The following is an 18,934-nucleotide window of genomic DNA, read 5'->3' as shown; positions in this document are numbered from 1 at the left end:
GTAATCACTGAGGGAGGGGAGTGTTCATGAAAGAATCGCCATGCCTCTCCAGAGTCTCTACTTAAGAACAGCTGATACAAGTCTCGCTCCATCTTGGCCAAGTAAGCTTGTTTCTTCTGTCGCACAAGGCGTGGAGAAGCAATCCAAGATTGTCTGTAAGTGATGACTCCTAAAAGAAGATCCCTCTGAAGCTTGGCTCTCATCTCTCTGCATTCCTCATCATACCAACTATTCTGGGGCATGCTCCCAGAATGTCACCTCCGACGCGGCTGAGTATGTGGGTATGCCTCTGATGCTGCACCATGCAGTGTCTCAGTCAGTAAAGTGGTGCACTCCTCCACTGAGAGGCCAGGACGAGCGGTGCATAGACGGCTATAGATCTCCTCTATATAAACCGAGTCATTCTCTCGTGTACATGTATAACGGGTATGTGACCTGCCTCCTGATGTCTGGGTTGTACTATACTGAAACAAAATAGACAATGTCAAAAGGGCATGGTGCACTGCTACGCCCATTGGTCTGGCTCCCACTATGAAATCCTGAATACAAGGAATAAAGCACGGCTGTGCCATAACATAGTGCACTGTACTGGCCCCGTGAAAAGACAAAATGATCCAAACTGGTACAAAAGTAAGACTAAACGACCACCATTAGTATAGGGATCCATGGGGCACAAAAAGGAAAAAAGGGCGGGGGCGGGGGGGGGGGGGGGGGGGGGGGGGGGGGGGGGGGGAATGGAGCTCTATCACTAGGGTATATGCATGTCATTCCCCCAGATTAATGTTCTCCCATTCCTAATCTTGGAAAAAGAAAACATTTCCGGTTCAAATCTAAAATGCGCACAATTGATGTTTGGACTCCTAACAGAAAAAATCCCTTACGATTCTCACCTGCTTTCCCGTTTTTTCAGCATCCACAGCATCATAGTATGTATTGACCAGGTTTTGGATTTTGCACCATAACCCTGGTCTCCTATGATCATGCTCATCAAGCATCAGATACTTGTCCATATGGGCATGCCAACTATTTGCTGCAATCCCCATCGTTTGGCTGCAAGCGTTAATAGATACTACAGATAATGAGCATCACAATCAGAGCATCCAGCTTATCGTGCGCTATAGCAATCACAAATCTCATACCTTGGCTTGAACCTGGCTTTTAGATACGCCTCGAAATGCAGCTTATCGAAATCCTCAAGTTGGGTCACAACCTTCGCCGAATTTTTCTTCTTCGAGGTGGAAGGGTTTTGCCAAACTTCGGATGATTTAAAGTGTCTCACAATCTGCAAAAGAGAACTGCAAAAAATAAATACACAGTATAAACCACTTATACCTTTTCACTAGAGACATCCAATCACAAAAGAAATCCAACAATCGTTGGCTAACCCAATTAGCCCGTAAAGACCACTACATAGTCTTAACTGCTGCATGCATACAAACTAGCGTGCTTAACCTTATAGCTTCAAATTTACCATCTGCAGACAAAGAGGCTACTGGTTGTGGTTTGACCGACACAAGTCCTACATCAAATATATAAGCATCTCTGTAAACATTCAAACCCAACATATTGTCCATGCACATAAGTCCAAAAACTCTCTATGTGAGAACCAGGTCACGATCTAGCTTGCATCATTGCTTAGGCAATATGCTTACTTGTACATGTATATATACCACTTCTCTCTAACGGAAATAAACTAGTTGTGTGTTCATTTGTCTTCCACGTGGCCTCAGAGACCTAGGTTTGAGAGAGTCCTTCTAAGCCTCTTTATCAATTAACTCTTAATTATATATATGCTTAATCCACTAAGCTTTATTGGTTCCCCCAAAAGCGGATTCAAAGTATGTTCCTGCCAGATCGTACTGCATGCCAATATTTCCACCAAAATTTCATGTGCTCTGAAAGACATCCATACCTGTAAAAATAGACACCCCTCCTATGTACCGTGATATATCGCTTTTTCCGTTCCCTAAGCATACCACTACCGCTGCTGATAATGCTAATAATGCTAACACCCAAGGTTCTCGGTTCTGTGGGAGGCATCTCCTTCCTTACCGTGGCCTTGATTGAGGATTCACTCTACAATGCCTACAAGTATTAACGCCTTTCTACTAGGAAAGGAAAAACTTGCAAAGATTATGACTATATTTTGCTACTTACTATTATCATCTCAGACCCATTGTTTTTAATGCAATCTCTTCAACCCCCGACCCAATGTGCGTTAGCAACATGGGTTCATATGTAAACTTTCAGCAATCTAAGAGAACATTGCAAGACAACTACAGTTAAGAATGAAATGCATTTCTTCTTTCCGTAAATCATTTTGCAGAAAACACTTTCCAACAATTGTGACATTGTCCCTGAAATACAATGCAATGTTCCTATGAAAATTGAGCATAGTCTTTTGCAGATATTTTTTCCTATTTGGTCGGGGCACGTGGATTAGTCACATTGAATGCAGTTGTGTAGGACCAAAGAAACCAATTCCAATCCTTTGCATCAAAGGAGTCTATCCAGCGACCCCCCCCCCCCCCCCCCCCCCCCCCCCCCCCCCCCCCCCCCCCCCACCCACCCCCCCCCACCCAACCCTTCCCCAAAATTTAAAAAATCAAAATTTCAAACCCTGTTTTTGCTTTCTTCACACCGTATCCTACAAGTGCAGAATTTTGTCTTCCCTTTCAAGTTCATAATGTTACACTTTCATCATCAGCTAAATGGACATGCTACAATGGAAATGTTTGCATGCTAAAGTCACTGAATGATACATTTGGATGCCACAATGTTAAGGATGGCAACAATCCTTAGATTCCAGTGACTAAAAAGTTTTTAAACTTGATTCTCAAACCAGTAGTGTTCCCTTGTGCAGTTGGCATTCATGGATATTATTGGTTTGCTTTTAGTTTTCCATGACCTTTCTCTCACACACAAGAGACATTACCGACAAATCATTGCCTTTCCTCCACACTAATTGCAAGCCCTCAGCCCTCTGTTACGTAAAATGATGAAAACTATTTGGCATGTGGATGTTTTCTAGCTTTAAGATTACAATGCCAATTTCCTAATATAGTTCATCTCAATCTGAAGCTACAGAATTGGTCCCGACCTTGGTGCAAGTGACTGACACCTTTTTTCAAAAATATTCTGAGGTAAACAGACTTTAAGCAAGCATTGATCATTCTGCAGAATAAAGTACAGAACAAAAACCTCGCTGTTCGCGCAGCACCAATACTGATCTCCATCCAGGTCACTGTTTGCAATCTCATCAACCACTGAGCGTGGACCCTTCACTGAAAAGAATATTACATACTTCCCTTCCCCAATAATCTCATCAAAATCAGTGTTCCATGTTGCTTCAAACTCCTTCACATCCCCTACATGTAAACCTGGAGACTTGTAAACTAGTACTTTTGGACAACGTAATGCGCCCTTCTCTCTGAAATTAAAACAAAGCATAGGACTCATCTGTAACTGTCCTCAAAACAAACAAAAATGTCCTGAAGCAAATTTTCACCAAAACATGAAGAAGATTTAACAGTCCCCAACCCCCCTGGCCCCAAAAAACAAACCAAAAAAAAAAACCATAAGAAGAAACAATACTAGATGGTCCAAGCATCAATACAATCTTACAGAACTATTGCCACTTGATTTCGTTCAAGCCGTCCCGTCGGATCTGCACAACCCATTAGATTATATGTATCAGGAATTGTAACACGCCCCGTGCTCAATTCTTGCAGCTGAAACCTCGTTAAATCCAATAGGGTCTTCTTCAAGTATGGCTCCTCCATTGGCACATTTGCAGCAAGCATCCGAAGAGCAGGGTCAAAATGATCACCTATTTCAGAGCTTTTTAAGGCTGCCAAAACTAGATAATCTTAAAACAACTTCAAAGTTAAAATATTTTTGAGGCTTGATAACAATATCAGAATAGGAAACTAGCTAAAACAGCTTCAAAGTTAAAACATTTTTCAAACTCAATAATAATATCAAAATAGAAATTATATGCATATACCTGTCAAAGCAGCAGTCCGACTCTTCAATTTCATAGTTATTTCAAGAAGCTCCTCCTCTGCTAGACTCATTATAGAGGCCTCCGGAACACCTCCATAAGTCAAAAGCAGGGCAATATAGGGAGACAGCTTTGCCTTTCCAGGCCTTCGGCTGCCATCCACATGAGATAGAGAGAGAAAATTAGTACTTGGTTTGTGCTTGAGCAATTTAAGAGGTTCGAGCCACAATATTGGCTCGATCCCTCATTCAACTATATTGGCCTAAGATCTAGTTTTCTCAAACAGACATATTTAATTACAATATATCATTGAGGTCCCATACATAGGAGAACATGCTGGAATGACATTCGTCTGTCAAGATTGTAAACTAAAAAAATTACATTTCTTAAGAGATAGTAAAAGTGGCTTTTACATTTGGCTACATGAGCATTTTTTAAAGCCCAAATTAGTTGGCAGTCTTCATTGTTAAAATAGTGCATGGATAGTGTTGCATTGCACAAATGTTCATGTGTTTTAGGATAAAACATTTCAATTTTCTTTGAGAATTTTTTAGGGGCCAGGGAATATCATCAGTATTGTGCACTTTGTGTCCAATCGAGCCAAATTGATGACCTGGAAAAAAAAAACAACAAATTTCCTTATTTCTTTGTATTTTTTCTGCTCCTTAGATGTCATAGGAGCGAATCCTTGCAATGATTTTTTGAGATTTTTTTTGCATTCAAAGAAATAGAAATTATACAAATAGCTAAGTATAGCCACAAAAATGGTTCATGTTCACACGACCCTAGTGTTAAGCAATGTTAGGATTTGAAAGCTCCCTATTCTTTCATAAGATAGGCACTAGAGAGAAGTAGTGTCGCATTCAACGCTTCAAGGTTTTTATGAATGGCACGCAAACCTAGAACTTTAGACTCCATATAAAGAGCGGTTTTTCAGTTTCATTTAGATTGCACGTTTCGTAAGTTACGCCAAAACACTTCGCCAGTTTCAAGGTTTCATACCCATGAAACAGGCTTTTATGTCATACTCCATAGAAGCGTCCTTACCAATATCTTTCTTCCAGTCAATTTGTTGTAATTACTTCCAAAGAATGGGATGTCTAGTCTTTTCCGATCTGCCCAATTAGTCCACCAACGTTCAACAAACATATGACCATTGGGGAAATTTCTAGTCATTTGGGGCAAGTTTTGGGGCTGTTTTGACCCATGTTTGGGGAATTTTCAGCCCCTACTATGAGCCTTGAGGCATTTGTATCCTCAACTTTCAAGCCTCATCTCCTCTCCTCTATTGTCAAGGCATCTCTTTCAAGGGCCTCAAGCTCTGCATTTCACAAGAAGAAGCCCTTGCCTTCTCCAGCAAGTACTCAAGCCTCAAGCTCTCTTTTGCTCAAGCGCTCAAGCCTCTCCACGCAAACCTCCCTCCATCACTCCATCTCTAGCTCCATCTCCAACATCTATCTACCTCCACACTCCCCTGTGTTACATCTCCAAACGTCAAAATGGGCACCTGCAGTATGTCCGGCCAGTGTGAGCCTGGCCCTTAGGTTATGAAGTCCTATAAATAGGACTTGAGTCCATAGTTACAGGGAATGGCCATTTTGAGGTCTCCGTTCCCCATTCCCATTCCTACTTTCAGTTCCGAATCCCTGTTCCGTGTTTCAAACGTGAGTATCCGTAACAGGGAATGGCATTTCATGCCCATTTCCGTTCCTCGTTCCCATTTCTCGTTATGGGTAACTATGCTTGAGTCTCATTTGTGAGACATCTTGTATGATCACCGCACTTGGACTCTTGGCCCTTGGCAGCTCTGACCGCACACCCATACTAGTGTTGGTGGTATGGGACACATGTCCTTGTGGTAGAGGCTAGCGCGCTTGGCTGCAAGCTCCCAGGCTCGGGGGTGAGTGCGTATTGGCTCTATGGCTAGGAGGTGAGCCTGATGTCCACTCACTACATGTGTTTAGTTGTGAGTTTGGCTTGTGTCATGTCATGTGTGCAGGATGGATCCGGCATGGGACTAACACCTTGCCACTTCTCAAGCTCTAGCCTCTCCATCTCTAAATTTTGTACATTCAATCCATCCCTCTCGAGCTCTTAAGCACCTCCATGTCCATTCTCTACCCACACTCTATCTAGATTATAGCTCATGTCCATTCTCTACCCACCCTCATGTCATGTGTCCAGGATGGATCCGGCATGGGACTAACACCTTGCCACTTCTCAAGCTCTAGCCTCTCCATGTCTAAACTTTGTACATTCAATCCATCCCTCTCCAGCTCTTAAGCACCTCCATGTCCATTCTCTACCCACCCTCTATCTAGATTATAGCTCCATCTCCTCTCAAGCTCCTTGTCTTGAGCCTCGAAAGTCCAAGCTTGGAGGCCCCTACTCTTTACATAAATATATATTATGTTCAAATCAATCCGCTCAACATAAAGCTTTTCACAAGCATTGTAGCTACTACAAAAGGGTGACAAACAATGTCCACATTTGCCAATGGCATTGCAAATATCGCCCAATCAGAAAGACAGTAAGTGTCACCTGCTTACTCATCCAATTGTGTTTATTGGGAGGGGATTCCACCTCATGCCTGAATATCCCAGCAGACATCTATGGTGACTGTCCCAAGAAGTACCTCCCTTTGAAACCAAGCAAGGCTACGAAGGGCATTGCTTTAGCCACAGAGGACGTTTAGGGCATAGTACGGCACATGAAAACGCGTTTCGTCCCTTCGAGACGAAACGAACCCCGAAAGACTCCAAACATTTTAAAACAAACTTGAAACAAGGGGACGAAACATGTTTCTCAGGTTGACAGAAAAAGGGGTCTGATTTTCAAAATTCAAAATTAGGCATATAGTGTGTAATGTGCAACATATTTTACCACTACTTGTATGACCATCTATATTGGATGTATCCACCCACTAGACTCCTAAATATTGGGTTTCTTGTGTTTTTGTGTGTGTGTGTGTGTGTGTGTGTCTATATACATGTATATATATACATATATATGTGTATGTATGTATATTTATATATTATATATACAAAGACACACACACACAAGTGTGTGTGTGTGTGCGCGCGCGCGTGTGTTTGTATTACGTTTCGTATTGGCATTTTTGAAATGAAACGCCTCGAAACGTCAATACGACGAAACACACAAAACGTTTCTTGTTACACTCGTTTAGAGTTTAGGGTGGAGTCTCCGATTCACTCTCTTTTCTCAAAAAGAGGCAAAGGCAAGCAAAGACACTCTGCAGAGTGCACGCACCATCCATATTCAACACACCAAAAGATGGAGGAAAGTGGTGAAGACGATTGTCGTGGCCAGCTCATGGGACACGCGGTCTCACATATGGAGTGACATACCATGCATGCGCACAAGAAAGATTGATGAGGAGAAGGCACTATCAATATAATGTTGTATTGGCCTCTTGGTACCTATTTCTTGAGAACGGTGGATGAGGGAGAAAGGGGAAAAAGTTACATGTGCTTTCCTCTCCCACCACATTCGGCAACCAATACTTGAGGTAAATCATAATTCGATTCTCAATTCTTCTGCCTTCCAAGTTCACAGTCAATGCCACAAAGGTCATAATTCATAACTCTCCCTCTCTTTTGAAAATTGATCTTTATGTACGCTGGTCCAAGCAATGTCATTCAGTTCATCACCGATAACCCCCTAAAATTGTGCACCAAAGGTCAAGACGCTTGAGGCGGAGACTAGAGTTTCCTTCCATCGTATGACTATGTGTGCCTCCCATTGCCTTGACCTTCTAATAAACGACATAGGAAAGTTCAAAATGAGGTCCAAATGACCTTGGTAGCTTCTTCCGAGTCCGTGAGCATCTCTCACAAGCTCAAAACAAGGTGTCACGTGACACATCCAACCCTATGTGTCCGTGGACAAGCTACAGCATGACCAGGGTTCAGTTTACTCAGTCAAGTCTAGAATAGGAAGTGATCTGGCACTTTTGTGAGTCTCTTCGCAGACCATGCATGTCCAGACACTTAGAGTAGATGAATATCCTCTGGTTGCACACAACATGATCATCAGATTTCCATTAGGAGCATTTTTACAGTGCATAGGCCTATTTTCCCTATTTTTGACATTTTTCACTTATTATTTTTAAGTGACTTTTGTTGGGAACTAGGTAGGGCAATTTTGCTAAGTTTGTATAAATAGAAACCTAGCGCTAGCACTTTCTGGCAGAAGAGGCAGCAGGAACCAGTGTGTTCAACAAGCACCTTCTCAACAGGACCCCCACCAGAGACCCTAGTGTTTTTGGACAAGATCAGCCCCTGGCGTTTTTGCATTGCAGATCAGCTGCAGCAGCAGAAGACAGATCAGCCCTAGCGTTAGCAGTTTGCATCAGCAGATCAACCCTAGCGTTAGCAGATTTCCACAGCAGGATCCCAATTCAGCCTAACGTTTTTGCATCGGCCAGAGACCTAGCGTTTTTGCGGATCTTCGCGACAGGACCAAAAGAGGAACCAGCGTTTTCAGTTTGTAGTAGTCAGACATCGCAGAAGAAGCCCCAAACCTCGCAGATCTCACCTTCCCGCAACAGATCCTCGCGGCATGGTGAGATTCATCAAAGTTTGCAGATTCAGCCCGGAAAACGCAGATTTCAGCATCTGTGTTTTCAGCGCATCGTCGTCGCATCGTCGTCATCGACATAAAGTCAGAATTCAGCAGATAGAAGATTTGCAGATTTCAGCCATTAGCGTTTTCAGATCTCAGCCCGTCTCGTAGTCGTCCTCATCGTCGTCGACATCGTCGGCAAGTCCAAGCATTGTAGAGATTTGTGCAATCAATAATCTACCGCGCTCTCGCCATAGAGTGGGGCCTTTGGAGGAGGGTTTGACAACTTGTCTTGTGGTATTCTTCTCTCTCTATCTCTTTGTTTCAACACCTTCATTCATAGTGTTCATCATTTTGTTTGCTAGATCTCTTGTGATTCAGCTATCCCAACAAGCTACCCATTATTCTGCTTAGTTTTTGCTTGACTCACATCGACCAACTTAGGACCCCATAGTATATATCTTTGTTTTGTATTGTTGTTAGGTTATTTTGTTACTCTGACTTTGTATCAGATCCACCACTTTGTAACTTTCGGGTCTCATAGGTCATTGTGGCCTTTTGAAGACGTTAATATAACATTTCATTTCATTTCATTTCTCACTAAAGGAACCGAAGGCTCTCCCTTCCGCAAGTAAAAGGAACCCTCCAACACAATTCGGAGCACTCATCTTGAGCAAAGTTCAACATTCACTTCCGCTGCACCTTACATTGGTATCAGAGCTTTGGTAGTGTTCTGTATCACTCAAGGAAAGAACCACATAAGTTGTTTTGCTTGTTGCGGTCGCACGTAACCCAAGTCCTCTTGGGCGTATCGATTCCTAATCGTGTTTTTGAAAAGTGACAGGCAACCGAAGAAAGAAGGGCTTGTCCAACCTCCCCTTGTGCCTCTTTTCACTCATTGAGAGCGGACCATGCACTTAGCGGCCGGCCAATCGACGTGAGGTGGAAAAAAGCAACCTTGGTGTGAGCGTAAGGCCGCCAAGGGGTGCGCCCGCGGAAAAGAGCAAAACTCGGGGGTGAAGAGAAGATCCTTCTCTAACACAAATTGCAAGCGAAAGAAGAACCTCAAGAACTCAAGAACCTCAAGACCCTTAAGACCCTCAAGAACCCAAGTTCCTCGTGCACTTAAGAACCAAAGATCACAGTGTTTGGTCATCACCCGAAGCCGAATGGATACTTCGCATGGAGGTGATGAGCATGAAAGTGGCGAAGAAGAATTTTCCCCACTAGGAGGTTTTTCTGACCCTCTCCCTTCGATTGCACTAACTCGTATGGAGGCTTTCGACAAGAGGATGATCGACAACAAGTTAGCAAGTGACGAAATAATGGCAACCATAGAGCGTAAGTACCAAGACAGAATGGCAGCCATAACGCGTGAACGCAACGAAAGAGAAGCAAAATTTGATCGCGAGAATAAAGCAAGCATGCAAGAGATGTTGCGACTCTTTTCTCAAGTTCAAGCACAGATGCAAGAGATTCGGGAAAAGGAGACTCTCTCAGTCTCTTCTTCTCCCAAGTACGACACACAGGATTTGCATGATGATTTGCATGACAATGACAAGCATGATGATTTACGTGATGATCACAATGTGATTTTTCACGAGCATGATGATTTGTATGATCAAGACGTGATTGTTCACAAGGATGATGGTTTAGTTGATGCTTTTTTCTACCGAAGCTAACCTCATTGCAGATTCGATCAATCACGAGGAATCGATCTTGGCTTTCGAGTCGAGGTCCACAACACCCCCACAAGCAGATTTGATCGATCACAAAGAACCGATCTTGGCTCTCAAACCTAGGTCGAGCAAACCCTCACACGAAGTATTCTGTGTACGAATAAATAGTCAGCACGCATTGTTCAAGTGTTTCATTCGTGATCGTTTCCTGTATTTTAGTCGGCATCTTTATGTGATCCCTTTTCCTAAGCATGACATATTGTACGTTGAGCACGATTCCATCATAGATGAGCACGGATGTATGGGGATTTCTCATGAAACAATCAAAAGTATGCATTCAAGGAAGTCACATTCCATGTCTCTTCCTTGGCATGACACAATTTTCGAAAGAGCACAAGAAGGATTGAGCATCAAGCATCAACATTTCCATTTGTGTTTTGCCACAATTGATTGATTTAGATCAAAAAGTCAAGATTCGACCCCATTGTTTGCGTGTGTTTGATGAACGGTTTGGCACTCCATCACTTTGTTTATCTGCATTGCATGCACAGTTTTTTCGAAGGAATATTAGTTTTCCAGTCACTTTACATGGAATGGGTATGTTCATGTTTTTGTGTTGAAACCGGTTTCAGGAATTTTCAGCCTCGGAGATTCTTGAAGAAGGTAGACGCATGACTATAGACGAAGTTGAAGCATTGAAGGAGCCACAGATGACTTTGTGTCGCTTTTGGCGCGGCCCAAAGAAGCAAGCGTTGCAGACCTTAATGAAGTTCAAGTATCGCATGACCCACACATCAGAGTGGGCCGACGAAGAGTCCTTTTCAAGATTCCAGACCCTGTTGGCGATCTCCCTCGATGCCATACAAATCGGTACCAATACCTCACTTTCAAAGGGAGGAAATGTCACGTGACACATCCAACCCTATATGTCCGTGGACAAGCTACAGCATGACCAGGGTTTAGTTTAGTCAGTCAAGTCTAGAATAGGAAGTGATCTGGCACTTTTGTGAGTCTGTTCGCAGACCATGCATGTCCAGACACTTAGAGTAGATGCATATCCTCTAGTTGCACACAACATGATCATCAGATTTCCATCAAGACCCATTAGGGGAATTTTTACAGTGCATAGGCCTATTTTCCCTATTTATGACATTTTTCACTTATTATTTTTAAGTGACTTTTGTTGGGAACTAGGTAGGGCAATTTTGCTAAGTTTGTATAAATAGAAACCTAGCACTAGCACTTTCTGGCAGAAGAGGCAGCAGGAACCAATGTGTTCAACAGGCACCTTCTCAACAGGACCCCCACCAGAGACCCTAGTGTTTTTGGACAAGATCAGCCCCTGGCGTTTTTGCATTGCAGATCAGCTGCAGCAGCAGAAGACAGATCAGCCCTAGCGTTAGCAGTTTGCATCAGCAGATCAACCCTAGCGTTAGCAGATTTCCACAGCAGGATCCCAATTCAGCCTAACGTTTTTGCATCGGCCAGAGACCTAGCATTTTTGCGGATCTTCGCGACAGGACCAAAAGAGGAACCAGCGTTTTCAGTTTGTAGTAGTCAGACATCGCAGAAGAAGCCCCAAACCTCGCAGATCTCACCTTCCCGCAACAGATCCTTGCGGCATGGTGAGATTCATCAAAGTTTGCAGATTCAGCCCAGAAAACGCAGATTTCAGCATCTGCGTTTTCAGAGCATCGTCGTCGCATCGTTGTCATCGACATCGTCACCGACATAGAGTCAGAATTCAGCAGGTAGAAGATTTGCTGATTTCAGCCATTAGCGTTTTCAGATCTTAGCCCGTCTCGTCGTCGTCGACATTGTCGGCAAGTCCAAGCATTATAGAGATTTGTGCAACCAATAGTAGACAGCTCTCGCCATAGAGAGTGGGGCCTTCGGAGGAGGGTTTGACAACTTGTCTGGTGTCGTATTCTTCTCTCTCTATCTCTCAGTCTCAGCACCTTCATTCACAGTGTTCATCACTTTGTTTGTGTTCATTGCACTCTCTCACTAAAGGAATAGAAGGCTCTCCCTTTCGTAAGTAAAAGGAACCCTAGAGCAAAGTTCGGAGCACTCATTTTGAGCAAAGTTCAACATTCACTTCCGCTGCACCTTACACAAGGTCAAAAAGACTATGAAGTCGGTGGAGTTCAATGAGTGGAGTGAAGGCCAGCCTCAATCATCTCAACAAGCGGCAAAAGTCATCCAATTGCTTTCCAAAAGAAGGCCTTTCGACAAAATGTCGAAGGGATTGTCATCATAGTACACCATTGTACAAGGTGCTATCCATGACAGACATGGAGGGGGCTACTGTTGGCCTTCTCCATCATTTTATGGAGGAGGCAATCAAGGTATCCAAGCCTCCACATTCTTGATGGAGTGCCTGATCCAACATGGTGATACAACAATTCTCTCTCTTCTCACTCTTTCTCTATCTAGTAGCATGTATATACTATAATATAGATTTTGTTCTCTATCAGCTAAATTTGCTTTCTATTACAATGTAGATACTAGATCGTTCTAATTCTCTCCTGTAACTATGTAGTGACATATTGAAGACTACACCCTAGAGAGATGACGTTCTCTTGCTCATCGAGAAGAATTGGAGATATATGAAAAGATCAATTCATGGGTTTTCCATACTCTTGCATCCGGTTCACGAATAGTCATCCATGTTTTTGAAGACAATACTTCATCAGGATGGGGATGCATATCTATCCAAGATCCTACAAGAGAACTTGCAAGCCTCTTTTCTGCAAGAGCTCATAAACTAATCGTATTCTACTTAATTAGTAACCTTCAAAATCAGTTTCCTCGAGGAATTATTTCTTTGTAGGTTTTTCAACTACTTAGATATCTTAGGAACACATCCTTGAAATGGTTTTTTGAAATTATCTTGAAACTGAGAACATAGAATTTACACAAACATGACTTATAGCCACAAATTGGCTCGTGTTCACAACTCTAGTAAGCCATCACTCTCTTGAAACAAGTAAGAACTAACAAGAAGTTACCCCCCCCCCCCCCCCCCCCCCCAAAAAAAAACCCTACCCTCTCTCTCTCTCTCTCTCTCTCTCTCTCTCTCTCTCTCTCTCTCTCTCTCTCTCTCTCTCTCTCTCTCTCTCTCTCTCTCTCTCTCTCTCTCCACCCTATATGGAGTAAGTGGACTTAGAACAGAAAGAATACATCACAAAAAAAGATTTCCTTGAAGAAAAATTAATCAAAGTTGTTCCTTTTGTCAAGCTTGAGGAGCCCATGCACATAGACGTCGCAAGCAAACAGGAAAACGTTGATTATCTAGAGATAAGGAAGAAGATACCAAAAGTAGAAGTTGGAACCTTCCAAAGGACTGAGCGATAGGTCAAGTGGACTTAAAACATCAAGAATATATAAGAACTTTTCCTTCAAAAAGTTAAAAAGACATTTTTAAAAACGATTGAAGTTCTCTTTTGTCGATCAACCTTGCGAAACCAATGCACATAGAAGTCAAGACTCCCAAACTAATCCTGCTCTTCACCATGGAAAAGGAAGGATTAGAGGAGTCCAAGGGCCTAGAATTTCATACAAGGCCCATGACTAAGAACCTATGGAGATAATGTCTTATTGATCCTCTTGTGATTTTGGATTAGGCACTACCTTTTACATGAGGTTAAGACCTCCCGAAACTAATTTCTTCTCTTCACCAAGGGCAAGGAAGGATTAGAAAAGTTCAAGGGCCTAGAGTCTCACCCATGGCTGCTTGAGACCAAGGGTTTTCTCATGAGAAAGAACCTATGGAGTATTGAGACTCGAGAGATCTATGGCACAAGGAGTAACTATCCAAACCAGGTCCTCTCAGGAAAATCTTCAGCAAAAGGATGAACAAGCTTTCGGAGTTATGCTGACTGCCTTGGATGACACTTTTATCCCACAATGTGGATGCTACTACAAAAGGTTGGGAAGCTTGACAAAGGCTTGACAGGCTCTTCGGAGCTCCTATAAATGTCTTTGTTTGTTTAATGCTTCAAGAGGAGAAGATTTGGCTGCTGGCCTAATCAATGGCTCAAGTCCATATGCCCACTATTGATTTATAATTCATGAGTGTGATTGAAGAGGATGACAAAGTTGCTGTCCCAAGGTACATAATCAATACCTCAGGTGCATACTTCTGAGTGGATAGAATTTTAAGGTACGTAATCAGCACAGTCCAAATGCCACAGTCACTATCAAGAGTCTAATAGTTGTAGACATTCCCAAAAGAGTGTTGGGGGAGGACTGCTGGGGATTGAGCCTGACTAGGCTAACCTTATCCCCTCTCTCCATCTGCAAAGGCACCCATGGCCATCTCAACAATCTAGGGAAAGAGCAAAAGCCTGCTTTATAGTAACTTGCGTGCAAACATCCTGTTCAAGGCTGTCACGAGTACCGAGTTTTCAAAACACATGCCCAAAAGCTTTGTTCTATCAGCAGCGGCGTACTGGAGGTCATATTGTTGTCCTACGAGCTATAGAGCCACAAATGACGAGGAGTGTTCTATCCCAAGTCAAAAATTGAACCTGTAACTCCAAACACCAAGACACAACCTTAACCTACTTCCTTGCTATAAAGGAGAGGTCTCCATCCATGCCTCTAAATGGCTCACCCTGGTTGGGGGGGGGGGGGGGGGGGGGGGGGGGGGGTTTCTATGGTAGGCGCTAGGCATCACAGATCAGTGGATGCTATTGGGCATTGGATTTTTGTGATTCACAAGTGACAAAGGGGTAAACTGTGAAGCTCCCCTCAGCAATCCAAAACTCCAATAGGTCATGTCCTTTACAGAACCCCCCATGCCAAATTGAGATGGCTTGAAGGGGTGACCATGTTTCAGTAAGAATTGGAGTATGCCTCTGCCATGAATAAGAGCCTTCTGAGGCTTTAGAAATAATAACCACTGAGGACCACCCCAACATACTAGTCAAAAACCAACGCTGGCCAGTAGACTTATGGCATAAGCAACCAGAGCTCAGCTTTGCATGTTGGAACCGTAAACAGTTTACCTAGAATTGCAGTCAATGAGCACGTTTGAGTCCAAATGGAATGGAGGTATTCAAGTCTGAGGGCCTTCTAAACACCACATTCCGACAACTGTGGAAACAACCTTCGAACAAGAGTCCAACATTGTCAACATCATGATTTCGCTTTTCTTTCCCTCAATAAAACAGTGTCTTCGGAAAAAACACATACACACTTCCCATTTAAGGCTTCTCTTAACAAGAAGTTTATAAAGTTTAATCATATTTTATTTCAAATTTACACTCTGTTTCAACAATCTTTAAGGGTCGCTATTCCTTTTTCCTTTGCATTGATCAGGCTTCTTTTTTCCATTTCTAAATGGCAGAGTTATAAGCTGAAACACACTTTTTCCAAACATTGATAAAAGACAAAGGACTGTAAAAAATGGAGAAGGTTACTACCTTGTGGCACAAACTTCCAAAGAATTATAGCAAGGACCCGTTAAAGTTTTGTCTGATGTTACCTTTACCATTGACTTACGCAGTTGAATAGTTGAAGCAGGTAACTGCATTACAAAGGCGGTAATTCAATTGATTAAAATCGTAGATCTTGGCATGGTTCCCAGCCAAGGTTGCACATTACCCCAGAATATCATGCATATTTAATACTTGTGAGATTTGTTGTTTTATGATGTAGCAAACATGAAGCTTTATTCAATCTTTGAATAGCATACATGATCTACCAGACATGCTAGACAAAATTAGCATTAGGCAGGAATGAAAGCTTTCCAAAGTTCCACAAGAGTAAGGAATGGAACCTTCAAATTCACCAAGAGTGTTCCCTTCGCAACCAATCCTTTGTAAAAGAGCCGAACTTGCAGAAGTAAAGGGGGTTCCTGGGGTCATAGCTTCATTAGTGCAGGCAAGTAAAAATCAGAGTTATGTACAAAAAAATGACACCTTCCCACAAAACGAATCACAAAAGAGAATTTCAATCAACTAATAGCACCATTTTCTATTGCAGCACTAATTTTCTGTTGCAAACAGATCTAGAGGTTAGCACTATTCGCTTTTTAATCCAGTGGATCCAATCAAGAACAGTTCACTGATCTAAGAAGGGATCCAATTTATGTAACCACCTATAGTATAATAATGCTACAATATGTGTTGCCACAGGGAGTGCTTTTGATTATTGTCACAACTCTGTCAGCTAAAGTAACTCTAAGAAAAGAAATTGTCAGTTTATGCCTAGAACAGTGACACGAAAATTACTGAATCCCATAATTTTTTCATTTTTCCACATGGGTATTTTGGTGCGTCTGAAGTTTCAGAGGAAAAGCTTGTTCATAAAGACTAACCACCAGAATCAAGAACACTGGAACATATCTTCTTGAGTCGAGAAAACAAAAAACCAGTTATTAAAGCCCAAGCACAGAGACCTGATCCCATGTATGCAGGCATTTAAAACTTGAAAATGTAGTGTAATCAGATAAACCACCAGAATCAAGAACATTGGAACATATCCTCTAGAATCGAGGAAAAAAATCCAGTGATTAAAGCCCAAGCACAAACACCTGATCCATGTATCCGGGGATTTAAGACTTGGAAATGTAGTGTAATCACATTGGCATGTCATGGCTGATGGTTGATGTGAGTTATGGAAGCTTGGGCACCCTTTGGATAGATGATTACATCCAAAGATCCGTCATCCCAGGAAACATGAAAGTTTTTGTCATTGAGAATAGGATTTTCACAAGTGACAGATTTCCAAACGAACTGGCAACCAGAACACAAGATTTACTTTATAATCGGCATATATGTTCCTCCTTAAGCCTCACTCTCTGGATGTCACATACACACTAGATGTATGTACCATGTGCCATATTAAACCTGCTTCGAGTGCCAAAGTGAGTTAGGAAAGTCAAAGAGATTTTTACCCGCACTATTGTAATTTATGAGCCTGTTCAAGAACACGCAGGTCTAGACAACTCCATTAATTTGTGATTTGTCATTGCATAACCCTCTCTGCATGAATGAGTTTTACAAGGCATTGACCAATGCTAACACATTTTGATGGGCTTTTGAAGGCATTACCATGAAACCCAGGATAGGTTCAAGTTGCCCTCAAGTCTCTTACCAGTTAGGATAGCCAGTAAATAGATATACACTCATTTGGGGGACAAAAAACTAACTTAATTTTTTAAGCTGGCTCTAATGTTAAGGTCGCCAGACTTACTCAAAAGCCTCCTAGAGTCTCTGGAGAGAGCTTGTAGCAGGCAAAGTGTGTCGTGCTCTCTACAGTGGGTGCTCCTCAGTGCAGTAAGCAAGAAACCTCACTCCAATATGAAGAAAACATCACACAGAATCGGAACAACAACTCAAAGCACAACAGTAGACTCAAAACTCAGTGGAACTCAACAAACTCAGTGGACCATACAGACTCTGGATGGCAGCACACTCAGCTCCAAGCCCAGGACTCCAGGGTACAATGGGGGTGTCGAGGCACCAATGTGTAAGGAGGGTGCTGATGTGTGGTGTTGGACTCAAGACTCAAGACTCAAGACGCTTGACCATACCAAGTGGATGATGATCTGTATCTGGCAACTAGAACCAATCACACATATACAATCATAAAGAGCCACCAACGGTCCGAGACCAGCTACATCTATATCCAAATTGTGGTGGTGGTGGCCTGGCCACGGTGTCCACTAGACCACCACCCGTATCACTGCCACGTGTCACTGCCCACGCAAGAGTCCATCCAGTGTGAGCTCCAGCCCAACTAAAACTAACTGCCTGTCCTATGCCAATGACACTGTAGCCCTACTAAAAGTTGCCCGCCACAAGACCACTCACCATCTCGGAGAGTGGGGGTAGCTACTCCAAACTCAAAAGGAGACTCTCGAGTTGGTGCTCTGATTTAGAATGAGGACCTGATGCGTACTACAGGCAACTAATGTCACCAAGTTCAATCAAAAAATTGTCACCTTAGACTGATGCCATTGAATGAAAATAGCAGCAAATTGAGCTCAAAATTGCTTCAGTAGACTAACGCCACTCAACCGTTGTGTAGCAAAACAAATTCCACAAGGCCTTACATTCCCTGCAACCAGAACCACATACATAGATAGAGGTGAGGGTCAGGTAGGAAGGGGCGAGTCTCTAGGTGGGTAGAGGCAAGGGCCGGTAGGTAGGGGCGAGGTGTAGCTGTGTAGGGGCGACTAGTGTAGTTACCTTCCAAACTGGTGTATGTGCTCCACTCGAGAAGTAGGTGGGTAGGGGCGAGGGGTAGCTGGTTAGGGGCACGAGCTAGATAGGGGTGAGGGGTAGCTGGGTAGGGATGAGATATCGTTACTTTTAGAATTCTCCGTAGGCTTGGTTATTTAAAAGTATGATGAGCTGATAAATTATTGAAAAAATAACCCACGTAAAAGCTGAACACCAGGGGAGAGGTGCGATTGTGTGACGAGCAGAGAGACCAAGAGGTTGAGAAGGCAATTCGCGAAGAGGAAAAACCTAAGGCGAGCCCTTGAGGTCACTGATCCATCCGTCAAATAGCTTGCTAAAGACGTGCTCTCAGGTACTACAGCTGGTGTGTTTTTGACTTGCTTCTCTTACTTCACTCTGCGACAACCTGTCCAAATTGTGAAATGAAACGCCAAATGGTAGTTACAATATATGAGGATTTGTCACAAATTGAT

General features: G+C 42.9%; 1 protein-coding gene across 3 annotated transcripts in view; it reads right to left on the bottom strand.

Annotated features, from left to right (window-relative positions):
- LOC147447135 (putative RNA-dependent RNA polymerase 4) overlaps positions 1–18,934 on the bottom strand; it is a 132,426-nt gene that overhangs the window by 21,092 nt on the left and 92,400 nt on the right. For all 3 annotated transcript variants that reach the window (XM_086523026.1, XM_086523025.1, XM_086523024.1), the window contains exons 8-14: positions 16,052–16,129; positions 15,696–15,799; positions 4,007–4,155; positions 3,625–3,850; positions 3,202–3,430; positions 1,140–1,282; positions 891–1,050 (exon numbers count right to left, since the gene is read on the bottom strand). In XM_086523026.1, the coding sequence (XP_086379152.1) occupies positions 891–1,050; positions 1,140–1,282; positions 3,202–3,430; positions 3,625–3,850; positions 4,007–4,155; positions 15,696–15,799; positions 16,052–16,129 (1,089 nt within the window). The remainder of the gene's footprint in view (positions 1–890; positions 1,051–1,139; positions 1,283–3,201; positions 3,431–3,624; positions 3,851–4,006; positions 4,156–15,695; positions 15,800–16,051; positions 16,130–18,934) is intronic.

The sequence above is a fragment of the Adiantum capillus-veneris genome, chromosome 11 (genome assembly GCF_014529385.1).
Source record: "Adiantum capillus-veneris isolate H3 chromosome 11, ASM1452938v2, whole genome shotgun sequence".
Classification (NCBI taxonomy): Eukaryota; Viridiplantae; Streptophyta; class Polypodiopsida; order Polypodiales; family Pteridaceae; genus Adiantum; species Adiantum capillus-veneris.
This window is presented reverse-complemented; position numbering and strand designations above follow the sequence as displayed.